The 17,692-nt window shown below is 37.4% G+C and overlaps 1 protein-coding gene across 1 annotated transcript in view; it reads left to right on the top strand.

Annotated features, from left to right (window-relative positions):
* Positions 1-17,692, top strand: part of ZFPM2 (zinc finger protein, FOG family member 2) — a 463,720-nt gene that overhangs the window by 293,635 nt on the left and 152,393 nt on the right. The window contains exon 5 of the mRNA XM_079902325.1: positions 14,391-14,502. Coding sequence (XP_079758451.1) covers positions 14,391-14,502 — 112 coding nt within the window. The remainder of the gene's footprint in view (positions 1-14,390; positions 14,503-17,692) is intronic.

Raw genomic sequence — 17,692 nt, 5'->3', positions numbered from 1 at the left:
TTGGTTGTAAAAGACGAATGAGACAACATATTAAAAAATCAAATGAGTACTTCAGATTATGGTATTTAAATTTAAGGCTTTGTTCCAGCATATGGACTAACTCAGGATTCCCAGTTTAGAGCCCAAGGCAGAGGAATGGCACAATTAGGAACTCAATTTCCAGAACTTTTTCAAACCATTTCCCAAATGCCCTATAAGCAAAGTTTTAGAGCTCGTGGATACTAATAAAAGCTATAGGTAGGAAATTTGGACTAATTTAAACAGAATAAATTATTTTATTTACTTATTTTAACCAATAAGTAGAGCTTTTCATCATGTGAGGTAAGATTTTATTCCACTAATATTGAGTTGCCATTTAAATCTTTTCATTGTGCTAAAAGTAGTGAAGTTATCTGCCCACTAGCCAATCTATTAAGTGGATAAAAAGTGAAATGATTCATCAAAGTAGTAAAATCTCTTACACATTTATATCTGTGATACGGAGAGCATTCTGTTGATGTCTGGATAGAACAAATTAAACAGGCACAGATATTTATTTCTTAAATTTTCCCCATTTTCTCGAATCCATGTTCATAATAATTATAAATGAACACCATGAGTATTTGTCAAGTATCCGTCTAAGTGATTTGTAAGTATTCATTTATTTCATCTTCACAACAGCCCCATGAGGTATTATTATTCCCATTTCACAGATAAGGAAACTGATGCACAGAGAAGTGGAGCTACTTGATCAAGATCACACCATAGATGAGTAGCAAAGGTTGGATTTAAATTTAAGCAATCTGACTCTAGAGTCCATGCTTTTAGACACTGTGTTAACTTTCCTCTCTGTTAAATTCATAAGTATACAAACCGAAGTTTCTGCTTCTTTTCCTCACCGTGCTCATCACATTGTGGAAGAACGTTGTCGTGAGTATGCCGTAAATCATATTGGAATTACAACTGAGCTCTTCGGTTTCAGACCCACTGGGTCAAAAGAACTACCCCTTTTTCCACCTCTACAGTATTTCCACCCAGTGCTTTTCACTGAGGCTTCTTTTTGACTTCCCAATTTGACCTTGAACTTTTCCTGGCCTATAAAACTGCTCTGTGTTTTGATCCCTTCTACCCGTGAACAATACCAATTTAAGCTGAGGAATGTGCTAACTCAACCCAGACTGAGATATTTCTTTAAGTGGAGAATCCTCCATCAGTGAGCCAAGACCTCACAAGGCAGTTTAGATTCCTCAAGTCGCTGCATCCAGAGGTTCTAAAGAGTGGAATTGACCTGCCAGACATGAAGCACAGCTGTACTACCTTGCAGCCCAGATTGCATGCTGATGCCTCACCATAAAGTGCTGTGATGAGGCCCTGCTATGTCTCTTGACCAGTTGAGCACCAAGAGCATCTGTTCATTTGCTCTTGTCCAATCAATGCTGAATTGAGTGAATTTTAGCCCAACGACATCTTGTATCTCATCATGAATTCTGCTTATGATTGGAAACTTTTATAGAGGCTAATTTTTTTTTTTTTTTTTTTTTGGGGTATGCGGGCCTCTCACTGTTGTGGCCTCTCCTGTTGCGGAGCACAGACTCCGGACGCGCAGGCTCAGCGGCCATGGCTCACGGGCCTAGTCGCTCCGCGGCATGTGGGATCTTCCCGGACCGGGGCATGAAGCCGTGTCCCCTGCATCAGCAGGCGGGCTCTCAATCACTGCGCCACCAGGGAAGCCCTATAGAGGCTAATTTTTATCCATTCTAAGCTGTAACCATTTCTACAGGTATAAAAATATCTGCAGTCATAAAATTAAGAATATTGAAAAGGGGCTTCCCTGGTGGCGCAGTGGTTGAGAGTCCGCCTGCCGATGCAGGGGACAGGGGTTCGTGCCCCGGTCCGGGAAGATCCCACATGCCGCGGGGCGGCTGGGCCCGTGAGCCGTGGCCGCTGAGCCTGCGCGTCCGGAGCCTCCACAACGGGAGAGGCCACAATAGTGAGAGGCCCGTGTACCACAAAAAAAAAAAAAAAAAAAAAAAAAGAATATTGAAAAGTATTACCTGCTTTTCACTCTTTTTTATATCCTAACTACACTATGTTAAATTCTATTCCCCTTTTACCTACTCGATGCCTGATATTGGTATTTAGTATCTCAACTAGACTTTCAAAACCCCAAACTGTGCAAATGTGAGAAATAATTCACTACAAAGCTATAAATTTCACAGCTCAAAAAACTCTGAAGATTATTAACGAGGCACCATGCAATTAGTTTATACAAAGTGCAGCTAGGAATCATGCATAATGTAAAACAGAAACTGCTAACCGCTGACTCATGGAAGATCATTTAAACTAGCTTTCATGGGTATGAAGAATTGATATTTAACACAATTCCTAAGAAGGTTCTTATTGCTTTAACACCATGGAAAGAATTGAGTTTCTTATAGATTTGCTAAGAGGAAAAGAGAAGGCAGTTTATGATTAAGGCAGTTTTGAGCCCTGTGAATTTGAAAAAGTTAACATTTTAGAGTCTCCGTTTGCTTATACAAAATGGTCATAATGATATCTTTCTCATAAAATTGTTGTGAAAAATTAATTTATAAATTAATGTTAACACCTACAATTTTAGCACATAGTTAATGCCTAACAAAATGTTACAAATCATACATTAGGGCAATGTGTCACTTTTCCACCCAGCCAAAATTCTTGTTTTACTGGGAATTCTGCATTTCTATGGAAACATATTTCTTTAGCAGTATTAGAAACGTTAGCCAAACACTTGCATAGAATAACATACCAGTACTTCCTTAAGCCCGTTACATACATTAACTCATTTCATCCTCAGAATAATCTATAACATAAATACTTTTATTATACTTATTTCAGAGATGAAGAAACTGAGACACAGGAGTTAAGTAATTTGCCCAAGATCGTACAGCCACTGGGTGTTGGAGATGCAATTTGAACTCAGTCAGCTGGCACCAAAATACAAGTTTTTAAACCATTAAGAGATGGTTTACTTAATACTCATCAAGCATATTAAGCAAGATAATGAGTAAACACTTAAAATAGTATATAGATGATTTATCTTGGCTACCTTCCCCCAAATAGTTCAAATTTTGAAATATTTTTCAATATATCTTTTCAGTATATGTGCATGATATAGCAGTAATAATAATTCAGTGTGTGTATAGTAAACTGATGTTTGATAGAAGTGGAAGTGCACGGCTTAATCCTAAATATGTATGTAAAAGACTTTATGATTATGTTTTAGATGTAATTTTTTAAAACATATGCCATATTTGATAGACTTTCCATCCATGTTGGAGAAAGCTTTAGTGTTTTTCAACTTTAAAATTAAGGTATAATCCTAAATTCTCATGAAGATCCCTTAATATGTGTCTGTTAACCGCTTCTCATCTATTGCTATGCTTTTGTTTGGTCACGGACCATCAAATATGCATTGCAATTTCCAAATGTTTGAGGCGTATACTTAAAATATAATGAGCTTGATTATTAATATTGATTTAAATAATCTGTGTGTATATCATTTAGATATTTTTAATATTGATGCATTGTGAGCATCTAGAGGAAATGAAACTCGTCTTTTTATCTCTTTATTCTTAGAGTTTTCTCTATAAATAATAGATATTTGTTAACTGTTTATTGAATGAATAATGAATATACTTAATTTCTAATAAAGTATAAAGTGATTGTTTTAAAAGCAGAATAACCTAAGTAAGTCTCTCAGAATAGAAATGGTACAGAGAGAGATTTTTATTAATGCTGATCAGTTATTAATAATTGGAATACGTTTATACATAACGTTGTATCATTTATGTGGCAAAAACCATATCTGAACAATGTAAGCCAACTTTGTTGCAAGCTTTAATATCATTCACACACAACTAAATGCAGAATTTATCCTGGTGTTTGTCCTCAAAGCATGCACGTTTATGCTTTTATTCACATTTCTGCTCCTTTTATAAAGAGCATGGTTTGGGAAATGTGTCCAGGGGCAGTATTAATGAAGGTCTATCTCATTTGCTTCTGACTTCATTGCATGCTCCTTTAGTTGCCCCATAATGACTTCATACTGAACAAAGGTCCCCTGGATTGGGAGCATATAGAGCTGAATCTGTTTCATTGGTTGGAGTTCTCTTCTCATTGTTTGTCCCCCATGGAAAGCAAGGCAGCTGATTCCAGAATGGAGGGCCAACCCCTCGTGGTGAGCACTTGACTTTTATTCTCTGGAAGAGGGGAAGTAGTATAGTCCTTCTGCATCTGTTGATTTGTAAAAAACAAATACTGAAATCCACTCTCATGGTCAGAGTCTTACTTTAGACACTTGATTTAAGTGTTTGTCATATTTGTGTTATTAAAGAGCCTCACAGATTAGATAAGCTTTGTTCGATTTGACTCAGTAGCACCTTCACACTTCTGCCAGCTAGTTTGCCAAGCTTTTAATTTTTTGCACCCAACTTTCAATAACTTGTCTCATAAAAATCTGCCTTCCCAAAGGGTACTATATTTATCACAGCACTTAGTGTATAGTTCAACAATTTCATCTTGTTTTTTTCCTCTTTGGAGGGGGAAATGTTCCTTGTTCTTATTCTTCCAGTCTTGCCATAGACCCTTTCCATCACTTTCAAATCTCAGAATATCAGGTATAATTTTAAGTTAAAAACATAGGTGAGTTCTTAATAATTTATGGTCATAGAGTGAAATAAGGGTGCAAATCATGAAAGCAGCATGTAATTAAAAGAGAAAGAAACCTTTATATATATATATTTTTTAATTTTATTATATTCTTAATATAAAGAATGCCTTTTTTTTGTTTTTTTGGCCTTAAGATTGGCTAAAACAATAATAATGAGACAGTCTAAAAGGTGGCTGGAAGATTGCAGTGGATTAAAGCGTGACGAACACACATATCTCAGTATCTGAGGATGACTTTGTGCAGGATAGAGCTTTCTCTCTCTTCCACAGAATGCCTTTGGGTAATTCTCAGAAAGAGACTACTGAATAGAATTTACCACCTTTTAATGTAAATAAGACATTGATAGTTGAATGTGTCTATATATCTATTGCATACTCTCTAGATTCTTTATACAAACATTTTTATTTTGACCACACCGCTTTCTCTGTCCACACCATTTTCTTTGGTATTAAAATACCCAAATAAAATAAATTAGAATGGCTTCATTTACTGCCTCACCAATAAAAATAGTAGCACTTCCTGAAGTTAAGTATAAACCCGGTGTGTTGAATTTTCATATTTATTGTCTCCTCCACACTTGAGATTTGAGTTTAGACTTGACAGAAATTCTATAGTAGGAAGGCTTATAATGATATTATTGTCAAGCTGTAAGGACATATGAGATCATCTTACAGAAGAGGAAGATGAGACGTGGAGAGGTTAAGTGATTGGCCCCAGGTCACCCAGCTGGGACCTCGGCTTTCCAGATCCCTGAACCCTGCCCAGGTTTCTGTGACAACCTCATGTGAGGAGGGCTACTCTAGAGCAATTTACTTTTCCCTTCCCAAGGTTTCAGCGCTGACACTCTTCTGCACATCGCACTAAGTGCAAGCCCAGAAATTCTGCCAGGAGCAAAACAACACTCCTTAAACACTCTGTGACTTTCAGAGCCGTATAAAATAAAAGGTTGAAGTTAATGGCTGCCAGCTTGGAGGGAGTAGTTCCTCTTTGGAGCCAAATGTATGTGGAGAACAGATGAGACTGTGGGAGTGAAGTTGGCAAAAGGGAAAGAGAAATGAGTCTATTCTTTTTTTGAAAATGAAAGTATAATAAATATCTGGATAACTGGGATGTTTATTACTCATTTAAAGATTTTTTCCCAATTGAAAAATGAAATATCTATATCTTTAGTATGAGTACTCTTAAATAATGATTTTATATTATTCTAAATATCATGAAATGAATTTTTTATTTGGAAGTTAAGAGATTGTTTTAATGACCTGTATATGTGGAACTATTTGTGTTCCCTTTCCTAAAAGATCATTATTTCTTATACTAAGATTTCTACTTTTAAGCAGTGACTCATGTTAAGATAACGTGTTTCAACGATTTTGAGAACTAAAAGCAAATATACCTCAGAGATAATGATTATTTAAATTTTTGGTTCATAGAGATAAAACTGGCTTTGACATAAGGAGTATGGATATAGTAGCCAAGAATTCTATCATTTTATTTCACACTCATTTTGTTTTTGAAAAGTCTCTTATCGTGTTTGAGATCCCACATACCACAGTGAACTTGAAGACATTTGTTAGCTGAAGTTCTCTGGAATTTCACTCTTGTGCTGTCCTCAAATGATATTTTGTAGAACTGTGCTCAAGAAAAACACTATTCTAATGAAACCTTCCTGGGATTTCCATTCATAAATCTGTTCTGTGCCTAATGGTATAGTGTAGTGGTTCTTATAATAGCACAGAACTGATGTCCTTCCCATTTAGACTTTCCATATATTTTCTAATTGAAGGTATTCTTAATTTCTTTGAGCTTGAGTTTGAAAATGTGTCTAGCATTTTTTCAAGCAATGCAAGTTAGATAATCTTTTACTAAGTTGTTTTGTTGTTTCTTAAACAGTAACTGTAGATAAGATACTTGGTATGAGTTTGAAAATTCTTAAAGTTACTTGTTTAAATCTGTTTCTACAACACACACACACACACACACACACACACACACACACACACATCTTGTTTTCAGACAAAGAAAAAAAAAAGGAAGACTGCATTTCTCACTCAAGGGACATCCCAATGTAGCTCAGTGGCCATTTTATTCTATTTTAAATGGAAGCATATGATTTTAATGGAAACACATGACATACTTAGTCATATTGACTGATGTCTGGCATTAATTAGTCATGAAGAATATTCAGGTGTTATAGCTGAGAAGCTTGTTCTATATCACCACACAAATAACTTGAACCTTTTGGTACCACATGGAGTACAGTGATTCTGTTTGTGTAGTTTAAAGTGATACTCTTATTTTCTGAAAGAAAAAAATTCTTTACCTTGGTAGCATCAAGCTCAAACATTCATGCGGTGTCCTGAATAACTTTTTAAAGGATATTTAGTAAAAAGCACAGTTTTATTAGGTGGAAATCATCATACTAAAAGTTTTATAGCTCTAGTCAAATCAGTAATGTTGAGGCTATGTGCCATGCCCAGAATTACTGAAAATACAATTACGGAGAGCCTTAAATTATCACTTAACATCTCTCCCCACTCCAGGTAGTCCAAAATAATAAGTTATTATGCCTCCATAGAACAGGCTGTTGGTGAAGGGAATTTTTAAATTCAAGCTCGCTGCCACTAGAGACTTCACACAGTTAAAAGGACAAGGATACAATGTTTTCACAATTGTCAGATTGAATTTGAATTTAATTCCAGTGTGGAGAACTGCTTGGATACATTAACTGAAACTTTTACTGTGTAAAATTTTCCCTGTGGTAGTACAAGGTCAAATCACATACAGTATCATTTTTTTTTTTTTCCATTTAGATGTAGAGAATAATTCAGCTGGGAGAGATTGGCAGTGGTGGTGGCATCTCATTGCTAAGGGCCAGTAATATATATATATATATATGTGTTTTTCTGGTACTAATTATATTAATCTAATGTCTACAGTAATTTGGAAATTCTTCAATGCCTAATATCAAATACGTTTTTATAGCTGAGAGAACAGAAACAGCTATGAATTGTTAAAACAGCTATGAATTTTGTCAAACAGACCCAACCCGTTTCACCTATTACCAAGTTATGGAAACAACACACCAGGAGAATTTTCAGCAGTGTCAAAGTATGTCTCATGGCACTGGCTTGAGATTCTCTCATGAAATTTTGTTATGTTTCCAAACTAAAGTCAGTGGAGGCCAATGTTTCCATCAAATGCCACTTCTGGGTGTTTTTTTGTTTCTTTTAAAGACTGTAATGTCAGGCTCTTTCATAGGTCAGATTTTCCTAAGACTTCTAGCTCTTTGTAAGTAAGCTTCAGTTTGGAAATGTTCAACAAATATTTCCAGCAAGATTTGGAATCCCTAAGACAGCATTATGTCACCAGCCCCTTGGGTTGGAACTACCCTCTATTCTTTGCCTTTGGGCTGCCTGCTTTTAGCCCCGGTAACCTTTTGGCTTGAGTGTAAACATTTACTGAAGGCTCCCTCCTTTGTCGCTCCAGTAACTCCAGAGGTTAGTGAGAAGTGGATGCTAGTTTGACCTCTTTTATCCACATTAGATGATTCTAATTATTCCTAAGAAATGACACTTTTGACCCATTTTGTCCTTGTCAAGTTTGTCTGGTTGTAGACTAAGCGTGAAACTCTGGGTTCAAACAGTGTCCAGGAGTGCAGATTTTTTTAAACTTACAATGGGGAGCCTCAAAAGCGCACACTATTTCTTTTCAAAACATTCCAACTTAACTGAAATTCAGGCTCCTGTTATATACCTTGAATTGATATATGACTGAACGAGACTGCCTAGATATAAGGTACAAACTTTAACCTGTAAAAACCCATGGGCTATTTCAATACAGAAAAACAAAAACCAATGAAAACAAAGTAAACCTTTGTATAAGTGAGGATGAGCTAGGTTTTGCTGAGGTTGTAAGCAACCCTAATATTGTAACAGTTTTTTACATTAAAACAGTCTTTCTTTCTCATGCTACATGGCCACTGTAGTTAGGAGGTCTTCCTCCTTCCCATGCTTGACGGTCAATTCAGCAAACACAAGGAAAGATAGTGAGTCCATTGGTCTTATAGCTTCTGTGTAAAAGTGACGCGAGTTACTTCTTATTCAATTTCATCGGTGAAGTGATGTCATATTCCCATACCTAACTTTGAAAGAGACCTGGAAAGTGGAGAGTTGGAAATAATTGATCAATAGCATTAATGACTACCACCGTCTTTAAACTGGGTCATAAAGAGTTTTTGTCTTGACTTCTGTCCTAATCCCTACAAACATTACCAGTGCCTGAGAAATAGGGATTACAGAAACGCTCTTTGCACATTTTTAATTCATTTATTCATGTAGGTATTCAGCAAAAGTCTGAAGTGCATCTGTGGTGTACGAAACACTGCGCTGGTCGCTTCATAAGACAGCCTTAAGGTAGAAATCATTATCCCCATTTTACAGATGTGTATCCTGAAGTTCAGAATCCTCAAGTTTAAGTGATTTTCCAGTCTCAGAGCCTGCCAGTAGCACATATCGGGATTCCAGCCTCGATCATCCAGCTTCAAGGAGTCAGTAATGTCCTTTCTGCCACACTTCAGCTGTGAGGTTAATAGTGAATCATAAAATGTTTTAAATACCCAGTTATAGAGGCAGGAATTGTTAGTCACCGCTGTGTATTTTCTCATACTTTAAGGCAAGAACATTAAGTATATCTGATGATTGTGGAATAACAATGTATATTTGGTGTTATTCCAATAAGGGAAAGTTGTTTCACTTCTGAGCACATTTGATAAGGAAATTAAGTCATTTTTTAAACTGTAAGTCAGTAAATCTGAATTTTTTTTGTATTAGTTTTCTATTGCCACCAAAACACATGGCCAAAAACTTGGTGGCGTAAAACAACACAAATGTATTATCTTAAAGCTCTATACATCAGAAGTCTAGTATGGGTATCACCAGACTAAAATCAATTTGTCAGCAGGATTCCTGCTAGAGGATTCCTTTCTAGAGGATGTAGGGGAGAATCTATTTCCTGTTTATTCAAGTTATTGGCAGAATTTAGCCCCTTAAGGTTGCAGAACTGAAATCCCTGTTTTCCTCACTTCCTGTAACTGAGGCCCATTCTCAGTTTCTAGAGCCCAGCACACTCACTTCGTGGCTGCAGTGTGCCGTCTTCAAGGGCAGCAAAGGCAGGTGGAATCCATTTCATGTCAAATTTCTTTGCCCTACTGTTTTGCCTTTCCCTTCTACTTTTAGGAACTCGTGCTTAGATTGGGCCCATGCGGATAATCTAGGCTCCTCTCACCATGTCGTAGCCCTAAACCTTAAGCATGTTCTTCAAATCCCTTTTACCAAGTAAAATAATGTATTCACAGATTCCAAGGGGTTACGGTGTGGATATTTTGGGGGGACCATTTTTCTGCCTACCATACCTTTTACATCCATTCTCTTTTCCCAACACGTTGTACCAACTGTATGCTACCTCTGTAGGATGCTAGATAAACATTTTGGCCTTACTTTCTTCATTTGTCAAATTAGTGAATTAAACTCACTGAACTTTAAAGTTGCTTCTGGCTCTTAACATTCTAGACTTGTATGAATCCTTATGATGGAGAGAGACATGGGAAAGTAAACCTAATGATCAAAGTGGATATTATTGTTATTTTCTATTCATGGATTTTGCTGGAGTGTAGATTTCATATAATCCTGGCTAACTCCTTCCTTCTCACACTTGGTAATCTTCTTTGAAGGCAGTCAATCTCTACAAAAGTTGACTTCTTCAGAAAGAAATTGACTTACCTCCTCAAAACTGTAATAACTGGTCCCTTGAGATTTTTTAATCTATTTTACAGCTTGGGTATAGCTTTCACCAAGTCTTTGCTACATTTTTGCTTTTGCCTTATTGATTTGGAGTCAAAGAAATTGTTTTCCTTTCAATTCTGTTTCTTGAAAAGTCAGATTCTACCAGATCCCAGGCATAATAAATGTTTGCCAAAGTTTTAAAAGGTATAATGCCTAACTTACCATTAAGGAAAGATATTAAATAACTATTTTTATTTGTGCCACAAAGTCAAATCCTCTAAATCTTAATTTGCTTATGTACAAAATGGAGAAAATGTTAATGCCTAACTCCTGGAGTTGTAAAAATCAACAAAGATAATTCAGGAGAAATACTTAACACCCAACTTTTTGCAAGTATTCAATAGATGTAAACCACAAATACTGTTTTATAGTAGGAGGTGCAGAGGTGGACAAGTCGTCTGAGTTTGCCCAAGATTTTCCAGTTTTAGCTCTGAAATCCAGCATCCTGGGAAGCCCTTCAGTCTCAGGAAAACCCAGACAGTTGGTCACCCTAGGAGCGGTAGTGTTTGGAAACAGAGCTAAATGTAAATATGGGCTCTGTCTTCTGCCAGCTATTTGACCTAAAAGAAATTATTTAATCTTTGAGTTGCAATATCTTTGTCTGAAAATATATATGAGGAATAAATAAGTAAGGGATTTTGCACAAGGAGCAGCAATAGTAGCAACCTTATTCTTCCTGATTAAAAAAATCTTTACTGTCTTCCTTCTGCTTAGAGGTTTAAGCACAGAAAGGTTTTGCTTGATATGAAAAGGTCCTTCAAGATCTGATTCTAACCTGCTTTTCTGGACACATATGCTGTTATGGCCCTTCCACTTATAGGTAGTGATAATAATAGTATCGATGATTCCAGTGATGACAGGTAACTGTTATCTGGTGCTTTCTGTATATGAAGAACAGCTCTAAAGACTTTATATAAGAACTGAAACCAAAGAATCCCAGAACTAGTCACTATTTCCTGTACATACCACTCTTATACACTGCTCAGACTTCGCCCAGGCCATTACTAGCAATTGCAAATGCTTCCTGTCTCTCCTTCAAGATCTTGCCTGAAAGTCACTTCCTGAATGATATGATACCGTCCCAGAAGCCACAGGACAGGAGTTTCTCGCCCTTCATTGACCCCAAAACAATTGACACATGACTTTGCACTCCCTACCTGCTACTGTTTGCCTTATAGTACACTTTTTTTTTAATGTGTCTGTATCCTTCACTGAAAAAGACCTCTTCCTATTCCTAGCACCCAGCACAAGACTAGATCAGCAGGTTCCTTTGTAAAATTAATGGAAGATTGTGGTACCGGCAAACCAATTGATTTACTTTACAGCAAAGATTCCCTAAAGAATTTGTGATCAATGTTTATTTTTCATATTATCTCTGGAAAATTGTAAACGCTGCTTTACTGTGTAGAAATCCATGTGGCTTTAAGAACTTTGGGTATAAAGATGAAATAATTTAAGATGCATGTCTTTCTCATGAAATAAGAGAATACAGTAGGAATGAGCCAGATGCCTGTTGTTAAAGTCTGTTATTTAAGATCAGAAGAGAGCAGATGTTACAAAGGACACCACTAAATCCCCCATGCGCAGGCTTATCGAAACGGTGGAGTCTCTCCCGTGACTAGTTCTGCTTGCTTGGAGACCTGCTGACACTGATCTGTGGACTTACCTGCTTCTCTAGTAGTAAAAGGAGCTGAAATATGCATAATTAAGACCTATGATTTAATTGGATATGGGCCACTATCACTTCAGATTGAAGAAGCTTACTTGTTCTCAAATTATATTTTGAAAGTGGAAAAACAAAATCGTCACTTAGCCCAGCAGTCCCCAACCTTTCTGGCACCAAGTACCAGTTTCGTGGAAGACAGTTTTTCCCTGGGGTGGTGGGGATGGGAATGGTTCAGGCGGTAATGCAAGTGAGGGGGAGTGGCAGATGAAGCTTCGCTTACTAGCCCACCACTCACCTCCCGCTGTGTGACCAGGTTCCTAACAGGCAGCCGACAGTACCTATCTGCAGCCCGTGGATTGGGGACGCCTGACTTAGACTAATAACCAGAGGGATAACTTGATAACACTTTGTCTAGATTGTTTTAAAAAATTATAATATAAAATTACTTTCTTCCCCCAGGGCTTTCAGATAACTGTTTTTCATGGTTTTACTTTCCAAATATTAAGATACATAGTTGAAAAATTGAAGACTTTAAAATGAATTAAAGTATGAATATGAAAAATCAGTATGCTAGTATTTCTGATGGTTGATCTGGTTTACCGCCTCCTCTGTTTTAATATTCGAAGTATTTTTTTAGACTTATTTTTAATTTGTCCGTCATGGTTGATTTTTTCCATTAAGTAGTATATTTTATGGTAGTTTTTACAGCTTACAATATAATTGATACATCAAAAATGGGTTAGGGGCTTCCCTGGTGGTGCAGTGGTTGAGAGTCCGCCTGCCGATGCAGGGGACACGGGTTCGTGCCCCGGTCCGGGAAGATCCCACATGCCGTGGAGCGGCTGGGCCCGTGAGCCATGGCCGCTGAGCCTGCGCGTCCGGAGCCTGTGCTCCTCAGCGGGAGAGGCCACAACAGCGAGAGGCCCGAGTACCGCAAAAAAAAAAAAAAAAAAAATGGGTTAACATTGATTTTATGCATAGCTTTTAATATGGCTTTTCAGTATCAATAGAAGATCTGTGTCTCATGCACTATCAGTGTCGTCATTTGGCCAGTGAAACGAGGTTTCTGGATTCCTGAGAGATTTGAAATGGCTAGATTACATAGAACTCCTCAAGTGGATACTTGCTAATGCCAATTTGGGGAATTTGTGATAGCACATAACATGTGGGAAAGTCCCATAATGGGCTGAGATCTCTCCGGTAGGATCATATCTAGGTGAAAATCCAGTTCAAAAATTACCTTGAGACCCTGGTATTGTACTCTGTGTTGTGGTTTCATGATAGTTGATATACAGAACCTGGGCTGGTGAATGATAAACATCTGAATGCCAATTCACTCTGACTCATCGGGAAACACCAGTCTTGCTAAGGCTTACTTATTTCCTCCCTGGTTTATTTCCTGCCATGTTTAACATAGTTAAAGACAAATAATTTGGGTTGCAAACGGCCTAAAATGATGACCCTTTTGAGCCTTGTATTTAAAATGTACACTGAAAATATTTTGTTAGAACTAGAGCACTTGTCTCCCTGCTTCTATGCTTTTCAGAGCAAGGAATGTCATGCTTTAGTTGCTCTGCATCTGAATTTATTCCCAATTCCTCTTTTATAGTCTTTTCGGAGACAGTGTATGGTGAGTCATTAGTATTAATATTATTTCAGTTTCAGTGGGACTACATGTCCATACTTAGAAAAGGGTGTTGGTGGATTTCATTATTCATTCAGAATAAATTTCTACTCTAATATAAATGTTGCTCAGGATAGAGCTTTGAAATGGATCCTGATTCTTTAAATTCTTTCCTGTCTGTTTCAGGAAATAGTGAGATCCTGTTGATAGTAAAGTACAATGTGTCTAAAGTTCACTTCTAAACACTCTGCTCTTTGCGATGAAAGTCATCTGCATTCTTTTTATAATTCAGAGCTGCAAGAGATCTGTCTAATCTTGGAGATCTGATCCAGTATCATTTAGAAAAAAAAATATTCTTGATAATAATTCTACCCTTCAGATTAGTGAAAGCAGTCAAGCTTTACAGCTTCTGTCGTCTTAAAAAGATATCATGAGACAGGGGAATAAGGACTTGGATTATGGTTTAGGAGATTTAGTTATTTGGAAAAATAAAATGATTAGTACAGTTATTATTCAACTTTTTAATCAACGAAAGCAAATGGCATCCGTTTGTTATCATTCTTTCTACAGAAGACAAAGGCTCAGGTCCCCATGGTGCTGACTGCTGGTCCCAAGTGGCTCCTGGATGTGACTTGGCAAGGAGTGGAAGACAACAAAAACAACTGCATTGTGTACAGCAAAGGTAAGTGCAAGATCATTTCCCTCTGGCTTTGGATGTATTGAAACCTGAGTGTTGCAAAGTAGAACCAAATGAGCTGAAAGGGGAGTACAAAGTAAAATGGGGTCCTCTCTCTTCCTTTTTCCTTTATGAATCTCCCTAACCTGTGGTTTCAGCAAGCCTACTGGGTTTTTTGTTTTTTGTTCTTTTCCTGTACAGCATAAAACAAAATGTGTTAGACCATTAATTACTTAGCGCCATACACATTCACCTAACCGTGGACTGGAGTGCCTTGACTAGTACCTTCCTCGCTGTTACTTTTATTCAGAGCGGGTTTGATGAAATGTCGGATTCCTCTCTTAGGCATCATCCTTCAAAAAGTAAATTCCTTTTGAAATTTGGCAGTCCGTGTCAGGGTGTCAAGGTGCGAGTTCTAGAAGGCGCTGCATTCCAGCCAGTTTCCTGAAATCACACACGATGAGGGGATAGCTGAAAAGGAAGCCATTGCAAAGACTGAGAATTCCTCCCCATGGTGATTTCTGAAGGGCAGGGGGCAAATGCTAGGGAGGAAGCGATGGCTTGCAGAGCATTGCCTTTGATTTGCTCAGTGTGGCATCAACCTAGACTGCGTCAAACAGCTACACCCCGGCTGCAGAGGAACCGCTGCTCCGGGACACACATCATGGGACCGACTCCCCCAAACTCAGGCCCCTCCACGTGTGTGGTGTGGTTTGCCGCACTTTTCTCCATATTCAAGTTCTGGGCCCAAGCTCTGTACTTTTACAGTGAAATCCCTAATCTCAGTCCTTCGTAAATATTGCAAAACTTTGTGCTTCTCATGTTTAATTTCTTTTCGCTTTCCTTTTTAACCAAATAGACCTACTGAGATCAAAGATGTATTTGCACATTGAACCTAGAAACCATAAAAGCATACAAGGGAACAAGCAAATAAGCACCCCTATCAATATATTAACATATAAAACACTAATCATAACATCAAAGACTCTTAAAAACTTGCTAGAAACAATTACAACTTGTTCCTATAATCATTACAATTTGTACACTTATAAGAGGATTGCCTTTAAACTACCATAAGCCTTTGAAAGTTGAAACACCAGAAAGAGGGAATTTGCAAGCTAAAAAGACAATCTGCACACCAGGATCTGATTATATTCCTTTTCCTTCTGTAACTGCTGGTCTCATACCCACTTATTTTCAAACACCAAATACCTGTGGTATGCTGGTGGGAGCTTTTAACTAGAAGGCAAGTAAGATTTTCCCAGGATATGTCACTATGTTCTATCAAAATGGGAAGCAATATTATAGTGAACCAGCTTACCAGTGTCCACATTCAGAACGCAAACACTGCAAAAGATGGCTTGGAGTGTAGGATCAATGACTCGGACTAAATTTTTGTTGTACAATATCTTATCTCTATGATGGCAATGTAATATGGAGGAACCAAGAGGATAGCTATTCTATCATAATCCAAATCCATTACATGTTTAAATCGGGCATTGTTTTAGAAGAGATGATTATTAGATTGTTACATGAGGAAAAACACTATAACCAAATTGTAATTCTGTGTTCCATGGAGTACGTTAGTTTGAACATGTTTACGTGTTTGCATTATGGTTAGATGTACCTTAAGCCTCTTGGCAATAAACATTTTGGAGTAATTTGTAGAAGCTTATTAATTAACTCATAAAGCATGGATTGAGCCCAACTGTGTGCTAGCTTTGTACATGGATAATAACAGCCACCCTTTATTAAGCACCCCTGAATCCTCTCCTTGGTACTCCCATACCAAATTCTATGCACTTCTCTCATTGCTCTTTTAACCTCGTTTTATGATTATCATTTTATATTTCAAAAAAAGAGTAGTAAAAAGTTAGGTATTGTTGCCTGCCTTTCCAATCTACTCTATATTTACTGAGGGCAAGGATTATGTCTCAGTCATCTTTTCATCCTTGGACTGGCATGCTGCCTGCACAAAAAGAGCACAGAGTAAATAATGATTGGTTGACCAGATAAACAAATGATGAATGGCTGCTAGAAACTATAATAGGCACATCACATACTGTGATGATGACCAATATGAATTCCTAATATTCAGTAGTGTTTAACCTACAAAAGGTAACTTGATATTGTTCAACTTGCAAGAACAGATGGCATTGCAATTCAAATAACAAGGACTGCAGTAACTACTGTATATGCATAATTTCATTTAATCATCAGTTAATACCTCCTAGTAGGTAATTAACATCCTACCCAATTTTATAAAAAATGAAATTGAGGCATAGATAGATTAAGTAATCTGTCATGGTCACATAGCTACTAAGTGTTGTTTTTCTTTTTAATTGAGGTATAATGTTGATTTACAATGTTGTGTTGATTTCTGCTGTACAACAAAGTGTTTCAACTACTAAGTGTTTAAAGTGGGATGCAAACACACATCTGTCTAATTAAGGGCCTGAGTTGTACATATTAGGATGCGTTCTCCCGGCATTAAGCTTTCCAGCAGCTAGATGAGATAAGTAGTGTGTTTCTTAATTTACACAACCTACACTGTGTGTGACTTAGAGCAGTAGTATGTTGTCCCTGGTCCAGGAGAGCTAACAGAGAAGCCAAATTTAAATCTAGATTTTGATAATTCCAAATCCTATACTCTCTGTACTGTGTGACGCTACCTTTCCCCTTGACACTATCACATGATGAATAAATTCTCTTAAACTACTCAAGCATTTCTGTGCAGAAATCACAGAGTATTATTATAATATGACACTTACCAAAGTACACTTCACATAACGCTAAGATTAAAGGAAAAGTCCCAAGACCAAATATTGCCTATCTTGGCCCCTCTTGAAAACTCACAAGGCCTTCTGGTATGAATGCTCTGAGAAGTCCTGTAGTAAAACAAAACAAAGTAAAAACCTGTGTAACTCGTTTGACTATAAGATATGCATATATTTTTTTCTCCAACCGGTGGACATCCATTGGAGCATTGGAATTAGTTCTCTGGTGAACACACTTGGGAAAACTCTGCTGTAGACTCTACTCTGATCTCCTAGGTGGGCTTCAGAGGCCTGGTGCTAATTCCTAGAATTCAGGTTGCCTTTGGAGGAAGGGAATCGTTCACTCAAAGTTCTGTGAATACCTCGATATTCTAGGATTATACTAGGGATTGTTCTCATCATGGAAAATAGGACCCCAG

Source organism: Stenella coeruleoalba (genome assembly GCF_951394435.1).
Source record: "Stenella coeruleoalba genome assembly, chromosome: 17".
NCBI lineage: Eukaryota > Metazoa > Chordata > Mammalia > Artiodactyla > Delphinidae > Stenella > Stenella coeruleoalba.
This window is presented reverse-complemented; position numbering and strand designations above follow the sequence as displayed.